Here is a 26,697-nt window from a genome sequence, read left to right on the forward strand (position 1 = left end):
TCGGAGGCTGAGGCAGGTAGATCATTTGAGGCCAGGAGTTCAAGACCGGCATGGCCAACATGGCGAAACCCTGTCTCTACTAAAAATACAAAAATTAGCCAGGCATGGTGAAGCATGCCTATGATCTCAGCTACTTGGGAGGCTGAGGCAGGAGAATTGCTTGAGCCTGGGAGGAGGAGGTTGCAGTGAGCTGAGATTGCGTGACTGCACTCCAGCCTGGACAACAGAGGGAGACTCAATCTCAAAAAAACAACAGTTAATTGGTGAATGAAAGTATATGGTCAACAGTTGGAAATGTTCTGATAGTGGTTTGGCATTGGATTTGTTCCCCTGGTGCTGTGTATTTAATTCTCTGGACAAGGTATAAACTGAAGAAAGCTCAGGGCTCTGTTCCGAAAACGTGTTCCTCCACCAGCCTGCAAAGTGCCTGCGTTACTTACCCTGTTTTTATAGTAAATTGCTGATGTTCTTTACAAAGTGTGAGTGCCTTAAGTCATTACCGGTCATTAGCATCCACCTCCAATTAGTTTATTGAACTAAGTGGCCAGTGTTAGTGGGGCTGTGAAGAAACGGGAAGTTGGAGCAGGAGAGTTCTAACCCAGTGCGAATGAAGTGAGCACTTATGGGGGAAGGTGTCTGTTGGAAACCCTGGCCCACCAGGGGAAGCTCTAGGAAGCTGGTAGCAGCATGGACAGAAAGGCAGTGGGTACCACTGAAGATATTCCCAACTTTGCACTGTTTTGCCTGTGGGAAATTCTGTACGTTACATTTCAGAGGTTTTGAGATGATTTTGCTTCAGGGAGGCTCATGCTAAAACACAAGCTAGCAGCAGTGGCTGTAACTGGTGCTGCTTGCAAGTTAATCTCTTAGAAGAGCAAAGCTGAAGACCCCACCCGAGGCGGGACATACAGAGGGCAAAAAGCGTCTTGGAGTCAAAGTGGAAATTGCCCAGGAAGGCTGATAACCTCCCTTCTTTGCTTACAAGAAAGCTTTCGAATGGCCTCCATTCATGAACCTTCTGTGAGGCCGTTGTTCTCTGTTGGGGAGTGCATCAAATTGTTCCACAGCAAACCTGTCAGCGCCAGGTCAGATTGATTGTCTCAGATTTGAAGCGGGGGCCCAGCGGGTGCAGTTTAACAGGGTTGTCTAGAAAATCTTGCCTGGCGCCCCATTACGGCCCACAGCTGCCGTGGATGGATGGGGGCGTGCTCTTTACTATATGAGGTTTGATCTCCCCTCGTCTGTTAGGATCCGTATTTTAGGCTGGGCGCAGTGGCTCACGCCTGTAATCCCAACACTTTGGGAGGCTGAGACTGGTGGATCACCTGACGTCAGGAGTTCGAGACCAGCCTGGCAAACACGGTGAAACCCCTGTCTCTACTAAAAATACAAAAATTAGCTGGGTGTGGTGGCACGTGCTTATAGTCCCAGCTGCTAGGGAGGCTGAGGCAGGAGAATCGCTTGAATCTGGAAGGTGGAGGTTGCAGTGAGCTGAGATCACACCACTGCACTCCAGCCTGGGCGGACAGAGTGAGACTCTGTCTCAAAAGAAAAAAAAAGGGATCTGCGTTTTAATCGAGATTTCTCCAGTTTCCCACCTTTGCTTACTCTAGAGATAAATGTTGGAATGAGAGGCTGTCCACCTCTGTCTCTTCCCCTGCCCCCTTCTCACTCCGTTTCACAAAACTTAGCTCTGGAATAGGACTACTCAACATTCACACGTGAACAGCTGCTCCTGAGGGTACGGAGCTTGAGAAACACTAGCAGAAACTTGACCCCACCCCTGCGCCCATCCACCTTGGTCCAAGACCCCAAAGCTCCCTAGGGATTTTTACCTGCAAACGTGCTCTTGTTTCAGGGACCCATCTTCATGCATCCTCTCTGGGGTATTCTGGGATTCAGGCCAAGGGCATGCTGTGTTTCCAGGGATACCATAGCCAAGGGCATGGTTCCCGACACCCGTGGCTGGAGTCTGTGTCCCTGGTAATTAATACCCTACAGGATGGCTATAAGATGACTCTCCCAAGGTTACAGCCCAATCATGAGGGAGACCCCTTATTTCCTAAGTGTTTTAAGAGTGGCCCTTCCTGCACATCTCACCTGTCAGCTTTGGAACTTCTGGAAGGATTGTGCTAAAGCCTTTGCTGCTGGAAATCTCACTGCTGTAGGTGGACCATGAGGCTTTCTGCTGGAGAGGCTGCCACATCACACCTGTGATATTCAAGAGAGACTGCCAGCCATGGCATATGAGAGTTGTTTAGGAAGCTCAGGATGGAAGTCAGTGTGGAATACCGGCATTGCTGTTACACTTGCTGCTTATGTTTTGGGTTGGTGCCTGGCCTGTTTTTTGTTGTTATTGTTGTTGTTTTTCCCCCTGAAATGGAGTCTCGCTGTCGCCTAGGCTGGAGTGCAGTGGCACGACCGATCTCAGCTCACTGCAGCCTTCACCTCGTGGGTTCAAATGATTCTCCTGCCCCAGCCTCCCGAGTAGCAAATGATTCTCCTGCCCCAGCCTCCCGAGTAGCTGGGATTACAGGCACCCGCCACCATGCCCAGCTAATTTTTGTATTTTTAGTAGAGACATGATTTCCCCATGTTGGCCAGACTGGTCTGGAACTCCTGACCTCAGGTGATCCACCCGCCTCAGCCTCCCAAAGTGTTGGGATTACAAGCATAAGCCACTGGGCCTGGCCAGAAATCTTAACATTAAACTAAAAAGGATTTGAGGCTGCACGTGGTGGCTCACACCTGTAATCCCAGCACTTTGGGAGGCCGAGGCAGGCGGATCACTTAAGGTCAGGAGTTCAAGACCAGCAGCTTGGCCAACATGCTGAAACTCCATCTCTACTAAAAATACAAAAATTAGTGGGCATGGTGGTGGGCACCTGTAATCCCAACTACTCAGGAGGCTGAGGCAGGAGAATTGTTTGAACCCAGAAGGCGGAGGTTGCAGTGAGCTGAGGCTGTGCCACTGTGCTCCAGCCTGGGTGGCAGAGTGAGACTCCATCTCAAAAAAAAAGGATTTGGGCTGGGCATGGTGGCTCACTCCTGTAATCCCAGCTCTTTGGGAGGCCAAGGCAGGGGGATTGCTTGAGCCCGGAAGTTCGAGACCAGCCTGGGTAATACAGTGAGACCCCCTTCTCTACAAAAAAATTTTAAAACTAGCTGGACATGGTGGCTCCCCAGCTACTCGGGAGGCTGAGGCAGAAGGATTTCCGGAGTCCAGGAGTTGGAGGCTGCAGCCTGGGCAACAGAGCAAAAAGCCTGTGATCTGAAAAAGTTGTGAACTTTGCTTTAGGAAGTCCTGCCACTTTAACTACAAACCTTCAAATTCTTTGTCTTTCAGCTTTGGGGTTGCTATATTTAAGCCAGGTTTAACAGGGGAAACATTAATTCCATCTTTTTTTTTTTTTTTTGAGATAGAGTCTCACTCTGTTGCCCAGGCTGGAGTGCAGTGGTGCGATCTCGGCTCACTGCAAGTTCTGCCTCCTCCCGCCTCCTGGGTTCACGCCATTCTCCTGCCTCAGCCTCCCGAGTAGCTGGGACTACAGGCGCCCACCACCACGCCTGGCTAATTTTTGTATTTTTAGTAGAGACGGGGTTTCACCTTGTTAGCCAGGATGATCTCGATCTCCTGACCTCGTGATCCACTCGCCTTGGCCTCCCAAAGTGCTGGGATTATAGGCATGAGCCGCCGCACCCGGCCCTGTTTTTTTTTTTAATCCTAATTTTTAAAAGCACATTTGCGATCACCACACCCTGATTTTTCAAAAATAGCCTTGTGATTGTTGCTGTCTCTTGCCTTTCATGTAGCTGAATCCGCTAGATTAGCTTCAGTGGTCAGCAAAAGGGAGTCCACGGCGCCTGACCTGTGCTCCGAAATATGCGTAATATTTGATGCTGAGTATACAGAACTGGATATATTCATGCCAGTAGAATTTTCAGAATTTTCAAAAGAAAAGTGAATTGAAATATACTGACAAAATATTTTAATGGTGATCTCAACAAAACATTTAAAAAGTCCTCAACAAAAATCAAATCAAACAATGTGCAAGAAGAATGATACACCATGACCGTATAGGATCTAGTCCACATACATAAGACTGTTTCAACATTTGACAGTCAATAATTCACCAATCAATACGCTCAAAAAGAAAAGTCACAGCATACCAATTAATGCCGAAATAGCATTTCAGAAGATGCTTTTCATTCATTCATGATGAAAACTCTCAAAGTTAGTAGTAGAGGGGCTCTCTCTCAATTTGATAAATAACATCTACGAAAACCTACTTAATAAACATACTTAAAGGTGAAAAAAGAATTGGCGACATTGTGGAAACCCCTAAGCATTACTGTTCAAGGTTATCAATGCTTTCATTTTTCTTTCATAGCGGAATTCAGAGTGAAACAACACAAACTTACCCTACAGAGCGAGAAAAGTCTTGAGTGAAATTATTTGATACACCAAACAAGCAGATAAATAGGAACCCTGATTAGGTATTTGATGATATTAAATAATTGTGAAATTTTAGGTAATACTGCCATTATGGTTAGTTTTTATTTATTTTACTTTATTTTTTTAGATAGGGTCTTGCCCTGTTGCCCAGACTGGAGTGCAGTGGTGCAGTTATGACTCAATGCAGCCTCTACCAGCCAGGCTCAAGCGATTCTCCCACCTCAGCCTCCCAAGTAGCTGGGACTACAGGTGTGCATCACCACGCCTGGCTAATTTTTGTATTTTTCACTAGAGACGGGTCTCGCCATGTTGCCTTAGCTGGTTTTGAACTCTTGGGCTCAAGCAATCCACTCTCCTTAGCCTCCCAAAGTGCTGGGATTACAGGCATAAGCCACCTCTCCCAGTTTATTTTATTTTTTACCTTTAAGCTCTATTGGACTTGATATGGTTAGTTTTAAAAAGAGTTGTTATCTTTTAGAGATGTATGATGCGGTATTGAGAGGGGAAGTTATATGATGTCTGGCATTTGCTTCAAAATAAGTGGTATCGGTGTTGGGAGTGGGAGTGAAGTCAAACAAGATTCATTCTGCGTGGATCATTATAGTGGTTAGTGAGCACATGGGGCTCCTTACTCTCCTTTGTCTACTTTGGTATCTTATCAATTTTACACAATATGAGAAGGTAAAATTACTTGATATAAAGCATGTTTGGTTTCATCTGTTAGGATGGTCTATCAAAAAGCAGAAAATAACAAGTGCTGGGAAGGAGGTGGAGAAATTGGGGCCCTTGTGCACGGTTGGTGGGAATGGAAAATGGTGCAGTCACTGTGGAGAACGGTATGGCGGCTCCTCAAAACACGAAAGATACAATCACCTTAAAGATAGAATCACCATATGATCCAGCAGTCCTCCTTCTGGGCATATTCACAAAAGATTAGAAAACAGGGCCTTGAGGTATTTGTACACCAGCATTAGCAGCATTGTTCACAATGGCCAAAAGGTGGAAGCAACCCAGCGTCTGTTAACCAGGGAATGGATAAGCAAAACATGGTATCCTTCTAACGGAACATCATCCAGCCTCGAAAAGAAAGGAATTCCAATGCATGCCACAGCAGGGGGGCACCTCGAGGACATTATGCTAATGAAGCCAGTTACAAAAGGATAAGTGTGGTGTGATCCCACTCATATGAGGTACTAGAATAGTCAAATTCCTTTTGTTTTTGTTTTTTTTTGAGACGGAGTCTCGCTCTGTCGCCCAGCTTGGAGTGCAGTGGCGTGATCTTGGCTCACTGCAAGCTCCGCCTCCCGGGTTCACGCCATTCTCCTGCCTCAGCCTCCTGAGGAGCTGGGACTACAGGCACCTGCCACCACGCCCGGCAAATGTTTTGTATTTTTTAGTAGAGATGGGGTTTCAAAGTGTTAGCCAGGATGGTCTCGATCTCCTGACCTCATGATCTGCCTGCCTCGGCCTCCCAAAGTGCTGGGATTACAGGCGTGAGCCACTGCGCCCGGCCTCAAATTCCTTTTTTTTTTGGAAACAGTCTCACTCTGCCAACCCAGGCTGGAGTACAGTGGCATGATCTCAGCTCACTGCAACCTCCGCCTCCTGGGTTCAAGCGATTTTCCTGCCTCAGTCTCCCAAGTGACTGGAATTAGCATGCACTACCATGCCCAGCTAATTTTTGTATTTTTAGTAGAGATGGGGTTTCACCATGTTGGCCAGGCTGGTTTCAAACTCCCAACCTCAGGTGATCCACCCATGTCGGCCTCCCAAAGTGCTAGGATTACAGGCATGAGGCACCGCATCTGGCCTAGAATTGTCAAATTCTTTATTTTTATTTTTTTGAAACAGGGTCTCACTGTCATGCAGGCTGGAGTGCAGTGGCACCATCTTGGCGTACTGCAGCCTCGACCTCCCAGGCTCAGGTGATCCTCCCACCTCACCCTCCCAAGTAGGCGGGACTACAAGTGTGGCACCACCATGCCTGGCTAATTTTTGTATTTTTTGTAGAGACGGGGTCTCACCAGGTTGGCCGGGCTGATCTTGAACTCCTGAACTCAAGCGATCCACCTTCCTCAGCCTCCTAAAGTGCTGGGATTACAGGTTTGAGCCACCACGCCGGACCCTTAGTCAAATAGTCAAATTCACAGAGACAGAAAATAGAATGGTGGCTGCCAGGGGCTGGGGGAGGGGAAATAGGAAGTTAGTATTTAATGGGTGCAGAGTTTCAGTTTTGCAAGATGAAAGAAGTTCTAGAGACGGATAGTGGTGGTGACGGTTGGATGACAGTGTGAATGTACTTAATGCTATTGGCCTGTACACTTAAAAATGGTTAAGATGGTAAATTTTTATACTGTGTATTTTCCCACATTAAAAAAACTTGTTTGGAATTTGGAGGAAAAATTAGAAGGCTCACGGTTGGGCGCAGTGGCTCACGCCTGTAATCCCAGCACTTTGGGAGGCCAAGGCAGGTGGATCACGAGGTCAGGAGATCGAGACCATCCTGGCTAACATGGTGAAACCCCGTCTCTCTAAAAACACAAAAAATTAGCCGGGCACGGTGGCAGGTGCCTGTAGTCCCAGCTACCCGGGAGGCTGAGGCAGGAGAATGGCATGAACCCGGGAGGTGGAGCTTGCAGTGAGCCGAGATAGCATCACTGCACTCCAGCTCCAGCTTGGGCGAAAGAGCGAGACTCCATCTCAAAACAAAAACAAAAACAAAAACAAAAAAAAACTAGCTGGGCGTGGTGGCAGGCGCCTTGTAGTCCCAGCTACTCGGGAGGCTGAGGCAGGAGAATGGCGTGAACCCGGGAGGCAGAGCTTGCTGTGAGCCGAGATCACACCACTGCACTCCAGGCTGGGCGACAGAGTGAGACTCCGTCTCAAAAAAAAAAAAAAAATTAGAAGGCTCACTTTAAGCTTTCAAAAGTTGCAATTGTAGGAAGTGTGGATTACTTTGCAGGTTCTGTTTCAAATTCATATTTTTATCAACCATAACACAAGCTCTGAGAGGGCAGGGGCTGTTTTACTCACCATTATTTTCTTGGTACCTAGAAGACTACCTGGGCCTCGAGAAAGACGGATGGATGGATGGAAGAAGGGGGAAACAGAAGCCCCTTCTTCTGGATTCTCCTGCCCTGTCATTCCTCCTTAGTTCTCAGTTCTAGTTGGGGACAGCCCCATCTCCGTGTGCGGGAGATACCTATACTCTAAACTGCAGTCTCAGCCCAGCCCCTTCCCCTTCTCATCTCACCCCTGCAGCCACCTCTTCACCCCCAAGTTCATTCTTGGGACTCTCCTGGCATCCTACCCTGAGGCTCATGTGCAGGGTCTGGTCCCCTTGCTTCCTTCTTAGTGTTCAGGGTGGGATGTGCACCAGGGAGAAGGACATAGGGGTTCCTCCTCCATCTGCTTCTGCTCATTCCCTGGTCTTTTCTCATGATGCCACCATGCATGCCTCGCGCTCCCCAACACGAGGAGCCCTGTGAGCTGGGTAGTGGTGAGCCCATGCCCAGCCATAGACCACCTGGTGGCGGACAGGCAGGTGTCCCAGCCTGTGAGCAAGAGAGTGGATCCAGATGTGCAGAGCTTGCAAACAGCTCTCACCTTTGTTTTTTTTTTTGAGACGGAGTCTCACTCTGTCAGCCAGGCTGCAGTGGAGTGCAATAGCACAATCAATTTCAGCTCACTGCAACCTCCACCTCCCGGGTTCAAGCAATTCTCCTGCCTCAGCCTCCTGAGTAGCTGGGATTACAGGCACCCACCACCACACCTGGCTAATTTTTAGTGTTTTTAGTAGAGACGGGGGTTTCGCCATGTTGGCCAGGCTGGTTTCGAACTCCTGACTTCAGGTGATCTGCCTGCCTCGGCCTCCCAAAGTGCTGGGATTACAGACGTGAGCCACCGCGCCCAGCCTCACCTTTCGTAGAACAGCTGCATTGTGTGTAACAGTATGTGGTGGTATGATGCATGTTCTGGGAAAAGTGAATAAATGCAGGGAAAGTTTCACTGTACTATTAAAAAACTCAATTGTTCTGTTAGCTTAAGAATTTATTTGACACTTAATGTGTGTGTTTTTTGTTTGAGGCAGGTCTCGCTCTGTCACTCAGTCTGGAGTGCAGTGGTGTGATCTCAGCTCACTGCAACCTCCACCTCCCAGGCTCAAGCGATTCTCATGCCTCAGCCTCCCGAGTAGCTGGGATGTCCCAAGTAGCTCCCAAGTGCACCACCATGCCTGGCTAATTTTTTCCTATTTTTTGTAGAGACAGGGTTTTATCATTTTGCCCAGGCTGGTGTCGAACTCCTGAACTCAAGCGATCCACCCACCTCAGCCTCCCAAATTGCTGGGATTACAGGCATGACCTACCGTGCCCGGCCTCAATGTGTTTTTATTTTAAAAATTAACTTCAAGCTGGGTGGGGTGTCCCACGCCTGTGAGACAGAGCGAGACCCTGACTTGGAAAAAAAAAAAAAAATTCACATCAATGTAATGCACAAATTATTAAAGTGGCTCTTTTAAAGTGTACAGGTGATTTTCATGTAGACATCATTGGTTTTCCTTAACGGGGTGGATGTCAGTCAGTGGTTCTCAAGGGAGGAGGGAGGAGGATTACCCCCAGGGGATCTTGGGGAATGTCTGGAGACACTTCTGGTTGGCACATCTTGGTGGGGAGGCTGCAGACATCCAGTGGTTTTGAGGCCGGGATGCTGCTGAACATCCCACAATGCACGGGACAGCCCCACAGCTAAACATTGTCTGGCCCAGAATGTCCAGCTGTTGAGAAACCCTGATCTAAATAATGTCTAAGCTATGTATTTGGTGTTTCAATCAACACTTTAAAATTTAGTTTGTTTGGGATTCTGATGAAGAAATCCTTAAACCTGTGCTTACAGAGATTCTTTGGCAGTGTTCAGTCTTTGGAAAAAAAAAAAAATAAGAGTAATTAAAAAATCTGTTTTACAGCTGGGTGCAGTGGGTCACGCCTGTAATCCCAGCACTTTGGGAGACCGAGGCAGGCGGATCACTTGAGGCCAGGAGTTTGAGACCAGACTGGCCAACATGGTGAAACCCTGTCTCCGCTAAAAATACAAAAATTAGCCAGGCATGGTGGATCACCTGAGGTCAAGAGTTCAAGACCACCCTGGGCCAACATGGTGAAAACCCCTCTCCTCTAAAAATAACAAAAATTAGCTGGGAGTGGTGGCACACGTTGTAGTTTTATTTCACTTCAGCCTGGGTGACAGAGCAAGACTCAAAAAAAAAAAAAAATTTATGACTAGGGACAATACTTAGAGACCCAGAGATAATGCCTTTTTATATTTTGATTTTAAAACTGTGAATATTTTACCTGTTCCGAATGCTTTTTTGAGGAAAAAAAGAATCAGCTGGAGATTTTAAACTTAAGAGTTTAAGATACTTTTCTACCCATGTCATCTTTAACAAGGGCCTACTAGCTCGCCTTTGAAAATCAAAGCCTGAGAACTTGGAGCATGCAAGGGCACCTGTCGCCACCTGCTGGCAGTGTTCCTTAATTGCAGGTTCTTATGCTAGACCAAGGTTTAAAAGTTGAATCTGCAAATGAAACCTGTAACATCATCTAGGATTTATAGGTGAGACGTCAACAGTATCTTGAAATATTTAGCTGTTGTTTTTTAAGGGCAGACGTGACCAACCTACGTGTCATGATAAGAGGCACACATCACACTCTTGTTTGAAACAGTGGGTTTCTTTTTTCTTTAGAGATAGTCTTGTTCTCCCTGGGGCTGGACTGCAGTGGTGAGATCTTGGCTCACGGCAGCCTGTAACTCTTGGGCTGAAACATTCCTCCTGTCTCAGCCTCCCGAGTAGCTGGGAGTACAGGCATGTGCCACCATGCCAGCTAATTTTTTTTTTTTTATTCAAGAGGTAATCTCGCTTTGTCACCCAGGCCGGAGTGCAAGTGACACAATCTCTGCTCACTGCAACCTCTGCCCCCCAGGTTCAAGAGATTCTCCTGCCTCAACCTTCCAAGTAGCTGGGGTTACAGGTGCATGCCACCACGCTTGGTTAATTTTTTTTTTTTTTTTTTTTTGAGATAGAGTTTCGCTCCTGTCGCCCAGGCTGGAGTGCAGTGGCGCAATCTTGGCTCATTGCAACCTCCGTCAGCCTGGTTCAAGCAATTCTCCTGCCTCAGCCTCCCAAGTATCTGGGATTACAGGCATCTGCCACCATGCCTAGCTAATTTTTGTATTATTATTATTATTATTATTATTATTTTTGAGATGGAGTTTCACTTTTGTTGCCCAGGCTGGAGTGCAGTAGTGTGGTCTTGGCTCCCTGCAACCTCTGCCTCCCAGGTTCAAGCAATTCTCCTGTCTCAGCCTCCCAAGTAGCTGGGATTACAGGCACCCGCCACCACGCCTGGTTTATTTTTGTATTTTTAGTAGAGACAGGGTTTCACCATGTTTGCCAGGCTGGTCTCGAACTCCCGATCTCAGGCCATCTGCTCACCTTGGCCTCCCAAAGTGCTGGTATTACAGGCGTGAGCCACTGTGCCTGGCCAATTTTTGTATTTTTTTAGTGGAGACGGGTTTTCACCATGTTGGCCAGGCTGGTCTCGAACTCCTGACCTCAGGTGATCCACCCGCCTCGGCCTCCCAAAGTGCTGGGATTACAGGTGGGAGACACTGTGCCCAGCCTGATTTTTGTATTTTTAGTAGAAACAGGGTTTCACCACATTGGCCAAGCTGGTCTCGAACTCCTGACCTCAGGTGATCCACCTGCCTTGGCCTCCCGAAGTGTTGGGATTACAGGCGTGAGCCACTGTCTCCAGCCTAATTTTTTAAAACATTTTTTTGTAGAGACGGGATCACACCTTGTCACCCAGGCTGGTGTCGAACTTCTAGGCTCAAGCAATCCTCCTACCTGGGCCTCCCAAAGTGTTGGGATTATGGGTGTGAGCCACTGCGCCTGGCTGGAAACCGTGGATTTCTAGTTACAAAGTCTTCTTTACTTACAATCAGGTTTATGTTCTGATAAACCCATCTTTGTAAAGTCTAAAAATCCTAAGTTGAGCCACTGTAAGTGGGGAACCATCCATATGAGTGAGTAAACCGGAAAGGAACTGTTCGTGTACTGGGTTGATTGATATCAGGGCCACCCTGGGACCCGTGGTTGGCGTTTGGGCTCTGCAACCAGCCTGCTGAAATCCCCGTTACTTGTGACTTAGGCATGGGTCCAGCCTCTCTCTCTCTTTTTTTTTTTTTGAGATGGAGTCTCGCTCTGTCACCCAGGCTGGAGTGCGATGGCACGATCTCAGCTTACTGCAGCCTCCGCCTCCCAGGTTCCAGCTATTCTCCTACCTCAGCCTCCTAGGTAGCTGGGATTATAGGCGTGTGCCACCACGCCTGGCTAATTTTTGTATTTTCAATAGAGGCGGGGTTTTACCGTGTTGGCCAGGTTGGTCTTGAACTCCTGACCTCAGGTGATCTGCTTGCCTTGGCCTCCCAAAGTGCTAGGATTACAGGTGTGAGCCACCACGCCTGGCCCGGGTCTAGCCTCTCTTTAGCCCACAGAGTTGGGATGTGCTGGGGCAGCATAGCTTATATTCATGTTAATCCTAAAGTTGATTATTGTATTTTTTTCTTCTTGACTTAAAAATCAAATAATTTCTAATGACTGAAATCTACCATAACCTTAAAAAATGAGTCATATCCTGAAATGATAGGTGTGTGCCTAGCTACAGCCTGCACTTATAGAAGGTTTGATTGCCAGCTTTGCTTTTGCATTGTTTTAAATTAATACATTCAAAGTTTAGTTTTTTTTGAAACACATTACTTACCTAATAACTTATTAAATAACCATTCAAGATTTATTAGTCAAGGACTCAAATTACTTTTATGTAAGAAAAGTAAACAGGAGTTTGGCATGTTTGCTATGTTTCATTTTACACATTTTTTTAGGCCTCCATTTATAGGGTATAAAACTTTAAGAAAACATTCTCATTAGATGTAAATGATTCGAATTGCAAATAATACTAACCTAAGCATTGTCATTACTTTTAAAATCTAAGTTTCTAGGAGTTTAAATTTTTACTCAATACAAAAATGACCTGGTTCACATTATTAGCTGCCCAACAAACTGTTTAAAAAACTAAGTATTCTTTGTTAAAGATCAGATTGCAAGAAATGTTTTCCATGCTCTTATTTTAAAAAACAAGATTCCGACATACATAATGAATCTAAATCAAAATTCACAAATGGTGGCTGAAATTCTGTCAGCTTTCAGCCCAATACAATATAAATCCACAGTTATAATGCATAAACAATTCAAAGTTAAAATTTATAGTGGAAATGTCAACAAGTCACAACTACTACACACTACTACTGATGGGTTCCACTACAGGCACAGCAGATGTGCACATCTGATAGACTGCTTAGAAAATTAAAGCTATCAAAGCTATAAATAAAGAATACATAAATATGAACATGGCGATGTGGAAGCATTAGAGCCGTTAAAAAAAGTGAATAAGCTGGGCGCGGTGACTCACTCCTGTAATCCCAGCACTTTGGGAGGCCGAGGTGGGCGGATCACCTGAGGCCGGGAGTTCAAGACCAGCCTGACCAACATGGAGAAACCCCATCTCTACTAAAAATACAAAATTATCCAGGTGTGGTAGTGCACTCCTGTAATCCCAGCTACTTGGGAGGCTGAGGCAGGAGAATCGCTTGAACCCGGGAGGCAGAGATAGCAGTGAGCCGAGATCACGCCACTACACTCCAGCCTGGGTGACAAGAGCGAAACTCCGCCTCAAAAAAAAAAAAAAAAAGAATAAGATGTGATGTAAACACATCTGATAGTTCTGTCTGTAAGCCACTTTCCACTGATTTATAATGCTATGGTTTTATAATTCTTTTAAAAAGGAAAATTTTTCTACACTGCTGCATTCAGTATCATTGTACATTCTCGACTACTGTGCAATCTTTAAATCCTCTTGCAGAACTTGACATATCTCATCAGAATTTCCCCAGAAAATCAGCTTGTCATATTTTCAGCAGCCTTTAGTGCTTCAGTAGCCTTGCGAAGCTCCTTAATAACTGATGATAAAGCTTCTGGGTTAATTTCTTGTTCACAAAGCCGTACACAAATAGGAGTTTCCATATCTAAGCCAGCATTCTAAATTCTTGAAATCTCAAGCAGAATGTGTGATTAGTACAGGTTGGATACTCTTAATCCCAAAACCTGAAATGTGAAATGCTCCAAAATCCGAAACTTTTTAAGCACCGACATGACACCACAGTGGAAAATTCCACACCTCATGTGATGGATCAAAGTCAAGATGCAGGTGCACAACACACAGTTTATTCAGCATCCTGTCCATGGTCTCCCGCACCGCATTTGGATTCGCTGCCACGGCTACTCGCCATGGCTGAGGTCAAGGGAGGCAGGAGAAGCAGTTTAGTTTGTTTTTTAAAACCTAGAATGTGATGAAATCAGTCAGGTATAGACTTCCGACATAGGTGACATGTTCCTAGACTTGCAGCCAGTAGTCTCTTGTCTTTGCCATTTTTTTGTGGTGATGACAGAAACATCGGTCACTTGTTTCTATAAATGTTTTATAATGCAAATTGAATGTGATGAAATATTAAAAATATCACTCATTAAATATTTAAAAGTTCAGTCTTTGGAACTGGCCAGATCTCATTCTACTGCCAGCTTAAGAGCGATTTAGAAAATTTGAATTATAAAATTGGAATACTGGGAACATAGTTACACAGTTATTTTTCCACCGAACCCTTAGCCATTTCAGCTGCAGGCCTTTCCATTCGGGCAGCAGAAACACACATTTTACGTTACTACTCATCATGGGTTTTCTGTAATGTGCTCTGCCTGGTATTTTTACATCCCCGTTGGGTTAAATAAAGACATAAATTCATTTAGTTTAAGTCTCAGGAGTTTTATGGACTCAAATATTAGAAGAATATTTAGTTTTAGTATTTATAATGCTTGTAATTTTATTAATAAAACCTTAAAGTATGAAGCCAAATTGGAATCAAATATTAATTTGATTAGTGGCAAATTGAACTAGCAATTTTTGCTTTAAAATGAAAGATTGGAGGCCGAATGCCGTGGCTCATGCCTGTAATCCTGGCACTTTGGGAGGCCAATGCAGGCAGATCACCTGAGGTCTGGAGTTCGAGACCAGCCTGGCCAACATGGTGAAACCCCATCACTACTTAAAATACAAAAAAATTAGCCGAGTGTGGTGATGCACGTCTGTAATTCCAGCTACTCAGGAGGCTGAGGCAGGAGAATCACTCGAACCTGAGAGGCAGAGGTTGCAGTGAGCCCAGATTGCACCATTCATTGCACTTCAGCCTGGACCACAGAGTGAGACTCCATCTCAAAAAAAAAAAAAAGAAAAAAAAAAAAAAAAGAAAGTGAAAGATTGGTAACAAACAATGGAGTTTTTGGAGTCCTTTCTTTAAAATGGCCTATCTTACATCTGTAACTCTAAGCTTCTTCCAGCCTACATCATAGCATGGTTTATTTTCAAAGATACCTGAGCTGGATGTTGTAGCTCACACTTGTAATCCCAGCACTTTGGGAGGCCATGGTGGGAGAATTGCTTGAGCTCAGGAGTTTGACACCAGCGTGGGCAACATAGCAAGACTTCATCTCAACTAAAAAAACTTTTTTTTTGTTTTTTGAGACAGAGTTTCACTCTTGTCGCCCAGGCTGGAGTCAAACTCCATGGTTTCTCCATGTTGGAGTGGTGCAATCTTGGCTCACTGCAACCTCCACTTCCCGGGTTCAAGCGATTCTCCTGCCTCAGCCTCCTGAGTAGCTGGGATTACAGGCACCTGCCTTCACGCCTGGCTAATTTTTGTATTTTTGGTAGAGACGGAGTTTCACCATGTTGGCCAGGCTGGTCTTGAGCTCCTCACCTTAGGTGATTGGCCCGCCTTGACCTCCCAAGGTGCTGGGATTACAGGCATGAGCCACTGCACCCGTCCTAAAAATTTTTTTAAAAAGATAATCTGGAGAGGATGTTGAGTTTCAGTGGTTAGATAAAGTGTTCAACCTGATTGCAAAGTCAAGTTATTCTCTCAGGGAGCCGTTTCAGACCTGATGCTGGTGCAGTCTGTGCGTAAAGCTCCTACAGACAGCCTCACACATACCTCCCGCCGGCAGACCCCCTGCTGCTCCAGGGAGGCTTGCAGGAGAAAGGTGCCGTACCATAGCCAGCCTTCTTCTTCTTCTTTTTTTTTTTTTTTGAGACGAAGTCTCTTGCTTCTCTCCCAGGCTGGAGTGCAATGGCACGGTCTTGGTACACTGCAACCTCTGCCTCCTGGGTTCAAGCGATTCTCCTGCCTCAGCCTCCTGAGTAGCTGGTATTACAGACGCCTGCCACCACGCCCGGCTAATTTTTGTAATTTTTTTTTTTTTTAGTACAGACGGGGTTTTACCATGTTGGCCAGGCTGGTCTCGAACTCCTGACCTCAGGTGATCCACCCGCCTTGGCCTCCCAAAGTGCTAAGATTACAGGCGTGAGCCACCGCATCCGGCCCCTTATTCTCTTCTTAGCCAGTCTCTTGTTTCAGAGCAGCCTATGGACGGGGGGAGAAGACGGATTTCAAAGACACTTTTATTTTTGGTCTTTATGGTCTGGGTTTGATTTCCTATTAAGTCCCTCTGTAATCTAACCTTCCAAAACTTAACCTTTTCCAGACTGATGTCTTTTGACCTGTTGGTTTCGTGCGTTGTCTCTAGATTTTCTAGCTCTCTTGCTCAGAACATCCACCTGGAGAAACAAACAAAAATAAAAAAAAAAACACCTTCGCAGTATCTTTTGAATTCCCAGCTCCAAAGCTATCTTCTCCATGAGAGAATTCATAAATCAGGGCAACTGATCTGATTTGTGCATTTGAGGTTTCTTATATACTCATTTCCCAAATAGTTCCTGCATGTGTGCTAAGCATAATTCCAGGTACTGGGAATTAGAGAATGAAAAGGCCACTTTCTCACAGTCTGCGTGTGTGTGTGTGTGTGTGTGTGTGTGTGTGTGTGTGTGTGTGTGTTGGGGAGGAGAAATACCACCACCACCTTTTGATACTTACTGAGTGCCAGACATTCTTCTGAGCATTTTATATGTAATGAACTGTGATTGCATGTTTAATCACACAACGACCTATGAGATGGGGACTATTATTGTCCCCATTTTCTAGATGAGGAAGCGAAGGCCCTGAGGTCGCGGGCCCTTTGGAGCCCAGGCAGGACCCACCCAGGCCTTTGGGCACTGGGCTCCAGTGCCCTCCCCTGCCGTCTTCTCCCTAGGTGTTGGAACAGAGGGACAGAGCGAGGTTGGTGAGAGCAGCAGGAAGGACCTTTTCAACAGAGCCCGAGTGAGATACTGAGTCCCTGAAACCCTGGCAGGATGTGAGAGGGCAGAACTGTAACAATATTAAGACATTATTTGCTGTTTTCTCATCCTCTTAGGCTGCACTGTGGCATTTTCTAGACTATGTGAAGGGGAGCAAGGCAGCAGGCTGAGTGCAGGGGGAGCAGGGGTAGAGACGAGAACTCAGGTGTCTTCTGTGAAAGTGGACAACAAAGATTTGCAAAAACAGAAAACTGTTGCCACTCTTCTTAGTAAGCTTTGTTTTCAAAAAGTTATTTTCATAAAAATATTGTTTATGTGAATGTATTATATAATGTGTTTGGTTTTTAGATGAGTTAATAAGTATTAAAATTATCTTTTTTGTTGTCGTTGTTGTTTTTTGAGACATAGTCTCGCTCTGTTGTCCAGGCTGGAGTGCAGTGGCAAGATCTTGGCTCACTGCAACCTTTACCTCCCGGGTTCAAGTGATTCTTCTGCCTCAGCCTCCTGAGTAGCTGGGACTACAGGCGTGTGCCACCACGCCCAGCTAATTTTTGTATTTATAGTAAAGACAGGAGGGTTTTACCATATTGGTCAGGCTGGCCTTGAACTCCTGACTTCAAGTAATCCGCCTGCCTTGGCCTCCCAAAGTGCCAGGATCACAGGCTTGAGCCACCGCTCCCAGGCTTTTTTTTTTTTTTTTTTTTTTTGAGACAGTCTCACTCTATCGCCCAGGCTGGAGTGCAGTGCTACGATCTTGGCTCACTGCAACCTGCACCTCCCAGGTTCAAGCAATTCTCCTGCCTCAGCCGCCCGAGAAGCTGGGTCTACAGGTGCGTGTCACCACACCCGGCTAATTTTTGTATTTTTAGTAAAGACAGGAGGGTTTCACCATGTTGGCCAGGCTGGTCTCAAACTCCTGACCTCAAGTGATCTGTGTGGCCAGCCTCCCAACACACTGGGATTACAGGCATGAGACACTGCTCCTGGACTGGTTTTAATTTTCAGTGTAGTAAATGCTGATAGATAGATAGATAGATAGATAGATAGATAGATAGATAGATAGATAAATGCTGATAGATGATAGATAAATGCTGATAGATGATAGATAAATGCTGATAGATAGATAGATAGATAGAGATAGGTGGGTGGATGGATGGATAATCAACTGACTGACCAATCCATTTAAACAAAAGCTATTTGGGTCCCTCAGTAACTTTTTGGTGTACAGGGGTTCTGAGACCCCAAAGTTGAAGACCCATTGTTGTAGAAGCTTCCCTCTGGCTGCCGAGTAAGTGCCGGGATAAGGACAGGGAGGCTTGTTACTTGGCTTTTGTGACCTTTCAGGAAGGAGGATAAGAAATGGCTGTGTCTGAGTTTGTGTGTATGTGGATTTTTTTTTTAAATGTAAACTACAGCAAAATTTTCCCGTCTACCATTTTGAAGCATTCAGTTCAGTAGCATCAAGTACATTCACACTATTGTGCAACCAACCTCCAAATTCCTTTCATCTCACAAAACCGAAATTTTATACCCATTAAACAACAACTCCCCGGGGTCTGGATTTATTTAGGAAGTGAAGCCAGAAGGATTTGCTCTTGGCTTGGATGTGGTGTGTACAAATGTCTGGTAAATGTTTCATTAATTCGAGAGGAGGCTTGGCGCAGTGGCTCACGCCTGTAATCCCAGCACTTTGGGAGTCGAGGTGGGCGGAACACGAGGTCAGGAGTTGGTAGACCAGCCTGGCCAACATGGTGAAATCCTGTCTCTACTAAAAATACAGAAACTGAGCGTGGTGGTGAGCGCCTGTAGTCCCAGCTACTCGGGAGACTGAGGCAGGAGAATTGCTTGAACCTGAGAGGCGAAGGTTGCAGTGAGCCGAGATCGCGCCATTGCACTCCAGCCTGGGCGACAGAGCAAGGCTCCATCTCAAAAAAAAAAAAGAGAGGAGGCAGCTTTGTTCTGGTCTGTCTTCCTTCCAGATGCAAGCCTTCACACGCCTACTCTGAGCCTTACACGTGAGCGTGACCCCCCTCCCCGGGTGCCACTCTGGGGAAAGTGCAGGTACAGCAGAGGTAGCATCACATCCTGGAATGTTGCACGAAGATCCTTCTGGATTGACTCACACTTAACAGAACCTGAGTGGTTCATTCAATAAGTAGGCCCCGTCTACTTGGAAACAATGTTTTCAAGCCATTTCTTTCCATCTTTTCAGATCAGCTTAATCGAGGAGTCCCCTGGTTCATTCATACTCTGAGGTTATAATGGAAGCTCTTAACCCTCTTAAGGTGAACATAAAAGGAAAATGGAAAGATTTGAGCTGTGGAACAGGGCCCCCAGTGTGCGTGTGGAGATACTGTGGGCTCAGGGAGGGATTCATGGCTACCAGGAGGACGTCTGACATCGACACTTAGGAGCCGAGCCCCAGGCAAAGCAAAGCAGACAGGGGCTAAATGATCATCTTCTCAGGGAAGTGAGGTCAGCAGCGGCCAGAAAAGCAAAAGTAGCAGTTCTGGTAGAGTCCCAATCAAGAAGGGACAAGATAGCACTTCTCCAGTGATCCGGGCCATCACCGTGAGGAGGGTGGGGGTGTCCCTGGTTTACGAACGAGGAACTTGAGATCAGTTTGTCAGAGGCATTTGAACCAGAGCGACTCCATCTTGTATAGGGTCTGGGTGAAATAAGGTTGAGATCTATTGGGCTGCATTCCTAGGAGGTTAAGGCCTTCTAAGTCACAGGATGAGGTAGGAGGTCAGTACAAGACACAGGTCACAAAGACCTTGCTTATAAAACAGGTTGCCATAAAGAAGCCCGCCGAAACCCACCAAAACCAAGATGGGGACAAAAGTGACTTCTGGTCGTCCTCACTGCTCATTATACACTAATTATAATACATTAGCATGCTAAGAGACCCACCAGCACCATGACAGTTTACAAATGCCATGGCAACGTGAGGAAGTTACTGTATGTGGTCTAAAATGGGGAGGAACCCTCAGTTTCCGGGAATTTCCCATATCTTTCCGGGAAAACTCATGAATAATCCACCCTTCGTTTAGCGTGTAATCAAGAAATAACCATAAAAATAGCCCACCAGCAGCCCTCAGGGCTGCTCTGCCTGTGGAGTAGCCATTCTTTCTTTCTTCACTTTCTTAATAAAGTTGCTTTCACTTGACTCTGTGGACTTGCCCCGAATTCTTATTGCATGAAGTTCAATAACACTGTCTTGGGGGCTGGATTGGGACCCTTTTCCGGTAATAAGTTAATGTACTTAATTAAGGTCACACAGCTCATAATAGATGGAGACTGGAATTGGACCCCAAGCCTAACTCCAAAGTGGATTTTTTTTTTTTTTTTTTTGAGGCGGAATCTCACTCTGTCGCCCAGTCTGGAGTGCGGTGGCGTGATCTTGGCTCACTGCAACCTCCACCTCCCAGGTTCAGGCGATTCTTCTGCCTCAGCCTCCTGAGTAGCTGGGATTACAGGTGTGTGCCACCACACCTGGCTAATTTTTGTATTTTTAGTAAAGACAGGGTTTCAACATATTGGCCAGGCTAGTCACAAACTCCTGACCTCAGGTGATCCGCCCTTGTCAGCCTCCCAAAGTGCTGGGATTATAGGCGTGAGCCACCACACCCGGATGGATTATTCTTAAACACTCTTGTTTTCAGTCAAGTGGTGGGTTTTTCTGAAATTCTGCATTGAGTTTTATTTTAATACTTTATTGTGTTTTGCATCTTTGCTTTACATTATTGTTTGTAATACAAATTTAAAATTAATACTGGGCAGCTGGGTGCGGTGGTTTAATGAGTGAGTGAGCTGAGATCCTACCACTACATTCCAGCCTTGGCAACAGAGAAAAAAGAAAAAATAATAATACTGGGGCCAGGTGCTGTGGCTCACGCCTGTAATCCCAACACTTTGGGAGGCCAAGGCAGGTGGATCACTTGAGCCCGGGAGTTCAAGGCCAGCCTGGGCAACATGGTGAAACCCTGTCTGTACAAAGAGTAAAAAAAAAAAAAAAAAAAAAAAAGTCAAGTATGGTGGTGCACACACATAGTCCCAGCTACCTGGGAGGCTGAGTGGGAGGATCACCTGAACCTGGGAGGTTGAGGCTGCAGTGAGTCATGATTACACCATTGTGCTCCAGCCTGGGTGACAGAGCAAGACTCTGTCTCAAAAAATCATAAAGAAATGAAAATACCTTTCTTTGTAACTTTTCAGTGATAGGCTGAAAACAGAGATAGTCTTCCTGTAGCCATCAGTCTTTTTTTTTTTCTTGATTTCTAGAGCAATTTATTTCTTATTTCTGGTTGCTTCATGGATTCAGATAATTTCTACATTACTTATTCTGGAATTTAGAATTTCATCTCATTTGGGTCTTGATACCAAATTTTGCGACAGAACTGTGAGCACTGTCTTCAAGCCTAATGAGAGTTTTATTATTTTAATAGCAGGTGTGTGTCTTCAAAAGTAGTGGAGTTGAAAATAATATTTCTAACCTTGTCTATTTTTTTCTCTTGTTTTAAACACAGTTAACAAGCACAAGCCCTGGCTGGAGCCCACCTACCACGGCATAGTCACAGAGAACGACAACACGGTGCTCCTCGACCCCCCACTGATCGCGCTGGATAAAGATGCGCCTCTGCGATTTGCAGGTAGGAACGGGGCTTTCATTGACTCTTGATGAATCGGGCCTGGTCAGGAAGCATTCTGCACATCCCATTTGGATAATGCTGAGCGTTTCTGAAAATGTCTCCATAGCTGAGGGTTATTTGTAGCGTCCTTTGTATCATGTTTTTTTTTTCCTTTTAATAGTTGGGGTAGCTGACAAAAAGGCCTGTTATAGTTGAAAAACAAACTGTTTAATTTAATTGCATAATTTTTTTCTTTATCTTAATGTAGCCAGATAACTCCTAGACCAGTGCATCCCTGGCTCTAGGGTGCACACGGAGTACCTGAGGAATGTAGAGACAGCGGGTCTGGGAGGACCTGAGATTCTGCCTTTCTCACCTGCTCCTAGGTACTGCTGGTGTTGCTGGTCCTCAAGTGGCATGGAGCCGGAGAATCACAGCGCCAGGGGTTCCTTGCATTACCTAGATTTCAATGACCTGAGAAGACTTACTTGAAGAAGCTGAGCGGTCTTTATAGAGGAATGCTTTTGGCATAGATTTTACCTTCAGTGAATTTTAAAGACATGAGATTGTAGCCTCAGTCTTTATAGAGACAAACCTGTAGCATTGCTTTGGAGATTTTATACTGTAATAACCGTGTACATTGCTAACACTTAATAGCATTTTCCAAGTCAGAGCCGTTCTGGCTTCACGTTGGGTCCTTAACTGGTAGAGAATGGGCTGCGCCACCTTTTTTCTGCCTCAGAGTTGGAGTTGACATTGTAAAGTTAATTTTTAAGAGTTGTTTTTGCATATTTTTCCAGATCAGATCTTCTCCTGCATGGCTGGGCACAGTGACATGCCTGTAATCTCAGCACTGTGGGAGGCTGAGGCAGGAGGATTGCTTGAGTCCAGGAGGTGGAGGCTGCAGTGAGCCTTGATTGCACCACTGCACTCCAGCCTGGGCAACAGAGCAAGACCCCATCTCAAAAAACAAAACAAACAAAAACTTCTCGTATTAAAGAGTGTTCTGGCCGGGCACAGTGGCTCATGCCTGTGCCAGCACTCTGGGAGGCCGAGGCGGGCGGGTCACAAGGTCAGGAGATCGAGACCATCCTGGCTAACACGGTGAAACCCCGTCTCTACTAAAAAAAAAAAAAAAAAGCCGGGTGTGGTGGTGGGCGCCTGTAGTCCTAGGTATTCCGGAGGCAGAGGCAGGAGAATGGTGTGAACCCAGGAGGCGGAGCTTGCAGTGAGCCGAGATCGCGCCACTGCACTCCAGCCTGGGCGACAGAGTGAGGCTCTGTCTCAGAAAAAAAAAAAAAAGTGTTCTATTTGTCTAGGGACAAATAAGAAAAATTGGATGAATTTGTATGAAACATATGTTAATTTTACTATAGTAAGTTGAAGGAAATAAACATGAGTTTGTTTCTGAAGAACTATTTGAAAAATAAATTTGTACTTCATTCTGTTTAGGCGCCACATCACATTTTCAGCACAGTCACCCGTGAACCAGCTTATGCTGTAAAGATAGAGCCTCCCAAGTTGTTTTGTGTGTTTATTAATTTTCAGAGAGAATTCTGATGAAAAGGACAGTAGAGGCAGTACCCCATGCCGTGAACACACACACAGCATTTGTCCAGTTGCCAGGGTGATTATTTTTGCTTTTTCCCCCAGATTTTTTTTTTTCTCCTGAAACAGTCTTGCTCTGTCACCCAGGCTGGAGTGCAGTGGTGCAATCTCAGCTCACTGCAACCTCTGCCTCCCGGGTTCAAGCAGTTCTCCTGCCTCAGCCTCCTGAGTAGCTGGGATTACAGGTGCCTGCCACCACGCCCAGCTAATTTTTGTATTTTTAGTAGAGATGGGGTTTCACCATATTGGCCAGGCTGGTCTTGAACTCCTGACCTTGTGATCCACCCGCCTTGGCCTCCCAAAGTGCTGGGATTACAGGCTTGAGCCACCATGCCCGTCCTAATTTTTGTATTTTTAGTAGAGATGAGGTTTCACCATGTTGTTCAGGCTGGTCTCGAACTCCTGGCCTCAGGTGATCCACCTGCCTTGGCCTTGCAAAGTGCTAGTGGATAGATCATTTTAACAGAATTATTTAGTTTATGTTTTTGAGCAGTTTTATATACATTACTGATGTTTTATGCATTTCAAGAAGTGATTGCAGTCCAGGCTTGTGTATTTGCTCCCTCAGGTCTTCCTTTGCCTTGTGAAGTATCAGCAGTCCTGTTGTTCGTGCAGTGTGATCTTACTATGTTGTTAATAATTGATGCACTATTTTATTTTATTTTATTTTATTTTGTTTTATTTTTGAGACGGTGTCTCAGTTTGTCGCCCAGGCTGGAGTCCAGTGGTGCAATTTTGGCTCACTGCAACCTCCGCCTCCCAGATTCAAGCAATTCTCCTGCCTCAGCCTCCCATTAGCTGGGATTACAGGTGCCCGCCACCATGCCCTGCTAATTTTTGTATTTTTATTAGAAACAGGGTTTCACCGTGTTGGCCAGGCTGGTCTTGAACTCCTGACCCCAGGTGATGCGCCTGCCTTGGCCTCCCGAAGTGCTGGGATTATAGGCGTGAGCCACCACACCCAGCCAGTAATGCATGCACTTATAAAGCATGCATAGCAATGTCCCAGGCACTACTCTAAGTACTGTACAAATATAAATTTGTATTTAATCCCCAATAACCATAAGATAATAAATACGCTTTTCTGCATTAAAGGCAGGAAGCGGAGGCACAGAATAGTTAAGCTGTTGCTCTGGGCTTGTAGCTGGTCGTGGGGTGCAGAGGCAGGGCTCCAGCCCAGGCGGGACAGCTGCCTGCTACGATGACGTAGCTACATCTTTAACTGCACGAAGTTCACAAGGAAGTAGGAAATGAAATGTACGCCGAGTGTTAACTTTGAAAGAAAAAGTCTTATCAATGAAATATTTTTTTCTTACTGTATTTAATTTTATTGTGTATTTCTCAAACTTAAGATATTCTAGATGAAATAATACTTATACAAGTTTATTTTTTAGAGATTCTCAGGTTTTTTTTACTGATGTACAAAAATTATATGTTGTGATATGTATTTTAACTGTATAGAAAAGCAATTTAAATCCAATTATAGTGGTAACTTGGTTGTATTTGCCATAGTGGATAGATAAGTCAATATTTTCCTTTTGGATATTTTCATGGGGGAAGCACAGTTACTCATATAATATTTTTTCTTTCTTTTTTCTTTTTTGGAGATAATTCATATGCCACAAAAATCACCCCTTTTTTTTTTTTGTGACGGAGTCTCGCTCTGTCACCCAGGCTGGGGTGCAGTGGCGCGATCTCGGCTCACTGCAAGCTCTGCCTCCCGGGTTCACGCCATTCTCCTGCCTCAGCCTCCCGAGTAGCTGGGACTACAGGCATCCACCACCGCGCCCGGCTAATTTTTTGTATTTTTAGTAGAGATGGGGTTTCACCGTGGTCTCAATCTCCTGACCTCGTGATCTGCCTGCCTCGGCTTCCCAAAATGCTGGGATTACAGGTGTGAGCCACCGCGCCCGGCCAAAAAATCACCCTTTTAAAGTGTACAGCTCATTGAGTTTTAGAATGTTCCAAAAACCATGCACCTGCCAACCACTGTCTAACTCCAGAACATTTTCATCACCCCAAAAAGGAACCCTTGCACCAAGTGGCACTCATCCCTCAGTCTCCTTCACTCCCAAGCCCTGGCTACCACTACAGATTTCTCTCTTCTGGATAATCATGTAAATGCACTGTACGGCTTTTTGTGATGGGCGTCTCCCAGCATGGTGATTTCACAGTTTACCTGTGTTAGGTGCCTAGCAGCCCCTCATTCCTTTTTTTGTTGCTGGATATTATTTCATTCTATGAGTAGATCACATTTTGTTTCTCTGTTCATCCACTGATGGACATTTGAGTTGCTTCTACTTTTTGGCTATTATGGGTCATGCTGCTGTGAACATTCCTGTACAGGTCTTTGTGTGGACATAGGTTTTCAGTCCTTTAGTATACACACAGGAGTGCAACTGATCCCCTTGACTGAAGCGTGGGGTCCTCTGCTGGAGGAGTGGGCAGCTGTATGGGGGGGAGGGAGCACCTGACCTGCAGCCGTGTCCCTCCTTAGCTCCCTCCCTCCTTCTTCCCTCCCTCCCTCCCTCTCTCCCTCCCTCCCTCTCTCCCTCTCATTTCCTTCCTCTCTCTCTCCTTCCCTCCTTCGCTTCCTCCCTGTCCTTTCCTTCCTCTCTCCCTCCCTCCCCCTCCCTCCCTTTTCCCCTTTCTCCCTCCCTCCCTCATTCCCTCCTTCTGTTCCCCCCTCCCTCACTCCTTCCATCCCTTCTTCCCTCCTTCCACCTTTTCCTCCCTCCCTCCCTGCCTTCCTCCCTCCCTCCCTCTTTCCCTTTCTCCTTTACTTTCTCCCTGTGTTGCTTCCTCCCTCCCTCCCTCTTCTGTTGCTTTGGTGCCACCCAACACAGAACCCCACCCCCGTGGTGTCACCCAACACAACCCCGCCCCCATGGTGCCACCCAGCACAGAACCCCGCCCCCATGATACCACCCAACACAACCCCGCCCCCATGGTGTCACCCAACACAGAACCCCGCCCCCATGATACCACCCAACACAGAACCCCGCCCCCATGGTGTCACCCAACACAGAACCCCGCCCCCATACCACCCAACACAGAACCCCGCCCCCATGGTGCCACCCAGCACAGAACCCCGCCCCCATGATACCACCCAACACAGAACCCCGCCCCCGTGGTGCCACCCAGCACAGAACCCCGCCCCCATGATACCACCCAACACAGATCACCAACCCCATGGTGCCACCCAACACAGAACCCTGCCCCCATGATACCACCCAACACAGAACCCCACCCCCATGATACCACCCAACACAGAACCCCGCCCCCATGGTGCCACCCAACACAGAACCCCGCCCCCATGGTGCCACCCAACACAGATCGCCAACCCCATGGTGCCACCCAGCACAGAACCCCACCCCCATGGTGCCACCCAACACAGAACCCCCCCCCATGATACCACCCAACACAACCCCGCCCCCATGGTGTCACCCAACACAGAACCCCGCCCCCATGATACCACCCAACACAGAACCCCGCCCCCATGGTGCCACCCAGCACAGAACCCCACCCCCATGATGCCGCTCAACACAGAACCCCGCCCCCCTGGTGCCGCCCAGCACAGAACCCCGCCCCCCTGGTGCCGCCCAGCACAGAACCCCGCCCCCCTGGTGCCGCCCAACAC

General features: G+C 46.4%; 1 protein-coding gene across 8 annotated transcripts in view; it reads left to right on the forward strand.

The window, feature by feature from the left end:
* The window catches only part of CLSTN1 (calsyntenin 1), a 99,943-nt gene that overhangs the window by 34,003 nt on the left and 39,243 nt on the right, over positions 1-26,697 (forward strand). For all 8 annotated transcript variants that reach the window (XM_057300670.2, XM_034954947.4, XM_034954944.4 and 5 more), the window contains exon 2: positions 21,348-21,470. In XM_057300670.2, the coding sequence (XP_057156653.1) occupies positions 21,348-21,470 (123 nt within the window). The remainder of the gene's footprint in view (positions 1-21,347; positions 21,471-26,697) is intronic.

This window comes from Pan paniscus, chromosome 1 (genome assembly GCF_029289425.2).
Source record: "Pan paniscus chromosome 1, NHGRI_mPanPan1-v2.0_pri, whole genome shotgun sequence".
Taxonomy (NCBI): domain Eukaryota; kingdom Metazoa; phylum Chordata; class Mammalia; order Primates; family Hominidae; genus Pan; species Pan paniscus.